Raw genomic sequence first — 6,458 nt, 5'->3', positions numbered from 1 at the left:
CTCTCATGCCCTGGCCTGGACTTCACTGCCCCAAGTTGGGCTGTTTGCGAACGTGGGGTTTTTTAACCAGCCACGGTGAGCATGGAGATGCTTCTGCCTGGATTCGTTTACACTTCAGGATACCATTTTTGCCCACAGTTAAACACGAGATGTTGGGACAATGAGGGAGGTTGTATTGTTCTCTTGTGACATCCAGTGTTCCAATCCTGATATATCTGACGTGTGCAGATCTCAAAGGCAGTAGGGAGGAGGCAGGGAGAGGCAGACTAGATGAAAGGACAGGATTTGTAGGGAGATGCCCTGATGTTCAAATCACAAAGGAAGATAGAAAGCAAGTTCCCCTTTTACATAAAAGAATTGTGAGCTAACTTGCTAACGGTCACAAACCTGGTAAATGGAGCTGGGATTCTTACTTGGGTCTGACTCCTTAAGTCTGTGCTCCTTTTACTAAACTGGTTTACTGAAATCACAGCACCCCCCTCCTCCTGCCCCAGGGCCTGTGGAAAGCCATTTCTCAGTATTGATTCCACTATAGCAAGTATTATCTTGGCAAAAATCCTCTGGAACTGGTCAGAAACCTCACTGAGTCCCAAGCATCTGGCCTGATGCCTGGCTCCTCTTAGGCCCTCAGTAAAGAGCATTCAGGGAGCTTTCGTGGGAGTGGGGAGGAGGCATGGGCACAGAGGACTCCGGCCTTTCTTGAAAACAGATGAGGAGCTGGGTGCTGGGTTCCTCGAAAGCCCTGGCCCTCACAACGCCCAAGGCTCTTGCAAACTGTGGCCATGTTCTGTCGACAATCAAGCCTGCATAGGATCTTTAAGAAGTAGGAAACTGGGCTGGATTCTCCAGAGAATTGCCCAGATGTGGCCCTGCTCTCTGCCCTTAAAGCTCAAGATCAAAGGCAGATGGTAGCAGGAGTCTTGTGCCCAGACAGATGATCCGCAGTAAGTAGCCCTGGTGCGCTGCAGCAGGAAGTCTCCCTTTCTGCTGAGACTGGAGCAGGGCCTCGATGGCTTGAACCAACCTGTCCTGGCCAGTGCAGTACACCTTCATGCTCCTCAGCCATTGAGCATTTTGCCTGGAATATGGCAAAAATTTCACCTATTTTTCCTTACTAAATGAAGCTGATGGGGCTGCCGCTGTGCCTGCTCATCTGTCTCCCCCGGCGGCTGGCACAGGGGAGCAGCACATGCTCAGTGAGTGTGCACCTCTTGTGCTGGATACACAGCGGACCCTGTGCTGGCAAGTGATGGCCTCTCTGGAGCCACATCACACTCTGGTGATGTCAGGAAGTTGGCTTCTGCCCTCTCAGTGGGGGAATGCCAAAACCTATTCAGGCTGGTTGAGAAGGGGGGATCCAGCCCCATTCCAGAAGTATCCTGAGTTTGAGCTGTTCAGACAGGAAGAGGGTGGCTCAGCTGAAGGTGGCAAATCCTCAAATCCCTTGCAGATAACAGGGCTGGGAGAGAGGAGGCCAAAGGAGGATCTTGGAGGCGGCCCCAGCATGGCCAGTGGTGTGCAGGGTCTGGTGGTCGGGGAGTCACGGGACATGCCACACCAAGAAGACACACCCCAGGGAGCACTGAAGAAGAGGTTTCCAGAAAGCCACCTGGCCTTCTCAGGGCTGCCCAAGCTAGCCATGTAGCCATGGAATGATGGGGCTTTTGGTGTGGCTGCCAACCATCTTTCAGGGCCACAGTGTGCCTAGTGGAGCCTTTCCAAGCACTGTAAGGGGCTTCAGTGGGTGCTGCCTTTGGGACATGCGATCACTGGATTGATAATTTGCCAAAAATCTCAGCTGGCTCAGATGGGAGAAGTTTAAGTGGTGGGTAAGATTACCCAAGGTTGGAGTCATAAAAAGAGAAAAAGCCCGACTTGTTTTTTCCAAAAAAGTACCACGGTGGACAGCCCAGGAAAACAATAAAATTTATATTACAGTTTCCTAGTGTATTTATTTGATTACTTGGGGTGGGAGAATGTGAGTGTCCTTTGCATTTAGGATCTCCAAACGTCTCAGTCCTGCTCTTAGCCCAGAGATCGCAGGCGACTTTTCTGGGGTTGCTCAGGGAATATGAGGTAGACCTGGGGCTGGGCTCCAGCATCCCTACTCCCTCCAGTGTTCTGCGCTGCTGTGACCTGTTGCATAATGCTGAATAACTGGATTGTCTTCCCCTTTTATGAAATTTCCATTTGGTCCTTTGCTACCGGCCAGTTGGTGGGAATGATGCTGTCTTCTGGGACATCAAGTGGACAGATTTCTCCAGGTTTCTGGATGCGGCCCCAACCAGCAAAGATGCTACATTCCTTTTGAGCCAGTAACAATGACACAAGGGTCACATAAATGCTAAAACAGGACGGACAAAAACAGCGTTAGGCACATTCAACTGGGGCCCTGCTTTACCCTCCCCCATTCTTGCCCTGTGGCCGGACCAGGCTCCGCCCCCTCTCCCCCAGACCGGGGGAGGGGTCCTCCTAGGCAAAGATGCAGCGGAGGCTTGGCGGCTAGAAATTTTGGCAAAGAGAAGCGGGATGAAGCGGGTGCTGGCGGCTCGGTCTGGCCACCATGGTTTAGCCGCGCGCCCCCGCCTTCGGCTGGCCGGACTTCGCAGCCCAGGTCCCGCCACGCGGTGAAGTTTGCGGAAACTTTTGCAGTTGCTTCCCCGCCCGTGCCAGTTGGGGAGCTGTGACGCAGCGTCTGGGGCTCCAGGCCGGGACAGAGAAGAGGGAAGGCGCGGCGGGGAGAGATTAGGAAACCCGGAGAAAAGAGCGCACGCTGGGGTCCTCCTTGACCGCGCGAATCCTCCTCCCCCTCCTCCCTCCTGACGCTTTCTCTACGGCCTGGTCCCCAGCCCCACGCCTCCTCCCCTTCCCCTCCCACGCTGCCCGCTTCCCTTCCCCTCTGCCCCTCCAACCCTCCTCCCGGGTTCTGCGCTCCTCCCTCCGCCCTCCCTCCGCCGGGCCTGCCTCTTCCCTCCTCCTCCCCGGGAGGCATCACTTCGTCCCAACCCGGAGGAGGACGCGAGCCCCTCAGCCACCTCAGCCAGCGCCAGGGTTGCCACCGCGCGCCGCCCCCTGCGCCCCCTCGGTCCCCGCGTCCGCTGAGCGCCGCGGGGATGGGGCCGGTCCGTCAGTCCCCAGCACCCTGGCCTCGTCACCTGCTGCGCTGCGTCCTGCTCTTGGGGGGCCTGCACCTCAACCCTCCCGGGGCCGCCGCCGCCGCCGCCCTCCCGGGTAAGGCGCTGCCAACTTGGCCAACTTCGGGGGCCGGGCGCGGGAAACGGGCCTCTCGACTTCCCCTCCTCCCCCTCCCCTCTCCCAGAAGCGTGTGTGCGTGTGCGAGTGTGTGACTGGGTTTTTAAAAATCGTCTCGGCTTTTCTGAAAGCGGGGGAGGAGAGGGAGGAGGAGCGGCTGGAGGTGGGGGAGGACCTGAGTGGAACCAGATGTGGCGGGCGGCGGGGGAGGGGCGCCGGGGGCTCGCCGCCTGGGAGAAGGCGGGCTGGGAGGACCCCCGCCCGGCCCCCGGACCACCCGGCGCCGGGGAACCAGGGGCTCGGCCCCTCGCTCTGCCCCAGGACGGGTGCGCTCTTAGGGTTCCGCACTATCGGTACGCAAGCGTTCTCCCGCCCTGCTTGCATCTCGGGGGGCTGTTTAGATTTTCTTTTCCACACTTGGTCCTCGAGGACGGCTTTTGGCATGAAGCTTCCCCACGGCTCCAGTCGAGCTCTGAGGGGCAGTTTTATGCCATGAAGATGAAACGAGACTGAGCGCCTGCCTCTGTGTGTGTGTGTGTGTGTGTGTGTGTGTGTGTGTGTGTGTGTTGAGGGTGACGCTGTTCGGGCGGCCCTGGCCAAGCTGGCGCCCCTCCAAAGTGGACAGATCTTGAGGGCAAAAGAGCTGCTAAAGATGCCAAAACTCGACCAACAGAAGACCAACCAAACAAACCCCCAAATTGTACCCTTGTCTTCCTGCTGCTTTTTCAAGGGGTGACAGCAAAATGTGGGGACAGTCAGATCCATCGCCAAGAATCCGAGGGTTAAAGGAAAAGATCCACTTCCTGGGGACTGACAGGAGTAAAAGCAGCCAGGCCCTGGGACCATCTCCTGCTTTATATTTAATTTGGGGTTGGGGTGAGTGAAAGGGGACAGTCAGAACAGTAAATGCAGTTTGGGGCAAGGACCAGGTGGCCCCTGGAAAGCCTGAAGCTTCTGACCTGGCCTTTTGTGCTCCGGGCATCCAAGACTCTCATCTGCCCGGGGAAGGAAAGGGGGGGCGGGCAGGGCGACCCACATTCTCACTGAAAAGAGTCCCCTCCTGAATTCCAGACCAACCTGGAATTTCAGGCTGGACAAACACAAAGCACACAGTGCACAGGCCTCCCTACACTCCTTCCTGAGCCTCAGTCCTCCGTGAAGGAGGGTTGGGAGGGAGGAGGAAGAGGATGGCCATTGCGGAGCCCCAGCCCACATTTAAAGCCAGGCCCCAGGAGGGAGTCATGACCAGAGTGCTGACTTGGGTTTTTCCCCCAGGGAGCTTTGGACCGAGGGAGCAGGAAGTACTTGGTGAGGGGCCCAGTCAGGGAGAACAAGGAGCCAGGAGTGTCCCCTGTTTCTGGTCCTCTCTGCTGCCCCCAGGACTGTGCCCCTGGACCACAGTACCCGCAGCCTCAGAGGTGGCACTGCATGGATCATCACCAGAGGCAGCCCAGGTCTGGGAGGACATGGGTGGGGGGCGAGTGGGTTCTCACTGGAATAGTTGAGCAGGAGGTGAAAGAAGTTGTGGCGTAACTTCTCTGTTGCTTCTGCACACCTTTCCCCTCTGCCTGGGGTGCTTCTGCCCCCACCCTGCCAACTGCCATTTGTCCCTCCTCTGGGAAGCCTGTGCAGAGCTTCCTGGATGAATTCCTTCCTGAAGAACTTTCATCTCTCTCACCTGATGAATCAGGTGAGCCTGGGAGAAATTCACCAGCACTGGGAGCTCCAGGAAATGCTGTGGGAGTAGGGTTTGCTTGGCAGTCAGTGTGGTGGTGAAAGTACCCTGGGGAGGGCTACGTAGGAGGCTTCCTGACCACCAACAGGGAGCCCTTTGGGGCTAGGGGGTTGCAGGGCCCTCTTGGTGTGCAATGAGAGGATCCATCTTTTTTCCACCCCTGTGGAGTGCCCTGCAAAGCTTGCGTCTGGAGGCGTCCTCTTAGTTAATTGATGAATTACTGCATTTTTGAAGCATTCAGTTTGCTCAGCACTGAGCCAAGGACTTGGGGAGGAAGGGAGGGAGGAGTGTAAGAAGCATCCCCAGGGAAAATAGAATCTTGTGGGAGATGAAACGTAAAACATTGAACAGGATGGGCAGGTGGGATTCCACTGGTGGGTACCTACTCATGGCTCACAGCCATGCTATAGGCTTTGTGTGCCGTTTCTCATTACATTCTGAAAACAACTCAAGGAGATGGGTATTGTTGGACCCATTTTTCAGAGGAGGAAATGGAGGCTAAGAGGATCTGATAGTTTGCATGAGTCATGCAACTAGGAAATGAAAGACTGGGGCAGGGAGTGCTTAATGGCTCCAGGCAAGAGAGAGAGCCCCGTCCAAGGAGTGAAGCTCTCTGGAGAGAGCTTGGGTGGGCCAGGCTTTGCTGAGCAGGGAGGGAAGCAGAGGGGAGACCAGAAAGGTGGGCTGGGCTCTCCTGGGGATTATGTGGAAGCTTGCTGGCCTCCTGAGGGGAACTGGCCAGGTTCCTGGGAGGCCAAAATGGGGACGCAACTTGCAGGCTGGCTGTGGGAACTCTGGAGACACGCTGGAGGTTTCTGAGCAGAAGAATGAGGTAGGGATTGGAAAGGGGGATCTGCTCTCCAGGTGGTGCAGTGAGGAATCCTCCTATGGGGAAGGACTTCAGTCCAAAAGATAGGGACAGCACGTTACTTCCAAGAGAAATCAGAGAGGCATCAGGTACTTGCTGCCACCAGAGCCAGCCAGAGTAACTCCCCGCATCTCCAGCCAGTTCCCCTTGGAGTCGGAGTTCAGAGCCTTCTTCCTTTCCCCCCACTCAGTTTTCCTTGCTCCAACTGCTGGCCCTCAGTGAGCTGCCAGGGTCTGGGTGCCCTGTCCCACGGTGCTTGTGATGGATCCCTGCTCTTCCCTGGGTTCAGGTGAGGGAGGAAGAAGCCTAGGTTTGGGTGTCCATTTGCTCAGACCAGAGAAGTCTTGGCTCTCTGATGCCCACATGATCTGGGACTTGGTCAGATGAGATGGGAATGCTGTGAACTTCCTGGGAGACTCTTCATTTGAATCCACCATGGATTTATGCATTAGAAAGGAGGGATGGCCACAGCAGCTGAGGCCCGGATGGGCCCAGTGCTCTCCCGGCAGCTGCTCCTTGCTTCTCACAGCCCCACGAGGGCCTCTTGCCCTTTATGTCCTGAGAGTCAAGAGTTGAGCAGTGAATTTGCTCACGACCACACCA

The 6,458-nt window shown here is 56.5% G+C and overlaps 1 protein-coding gene across 1 annotated transcript in view; it reads left to right on the top strand.

The window, feature by feature from the left end:
* The first annotated feature begins 2,926 nt into the window (after positions 1 to 2,926).
* Positions 2,927 to 6,458, top strand: part of Mrc2 (mannose receptor C type 2) — a 51,593-nt gene continuing 48,061 nt past the window's right edge. The window contains 1 exon segment of the mRNA XM_047546334.1: positions 2,927 to 3,231. Within this exon segment, the coding sequence (XP_047402290.1) occupies positions 3,114 to 3,231 (118 nt within the window). The 5' untranslated portion in view covers positions 2,927 to 3,113.

Source organism: Sciurus carolinensis, chromosome 3 (genome assembly GCF_902686445.1).
Source record: "Sciurus carolinensis chromosome 3, mSciCar1.2, whole genome shotgun sequence".
Lineage (NCBI taxonomy): Eukaryota > Metazoa > Chordata > Mammalia > Rodentia > Sciuridae > Sciurus > Sciurus carolinensis.
The sequence above is the reverse complement of the archived record's forward strand: the minus strand, read 5'-3'. Positions and strand labels throughout refer to the sequence as shown.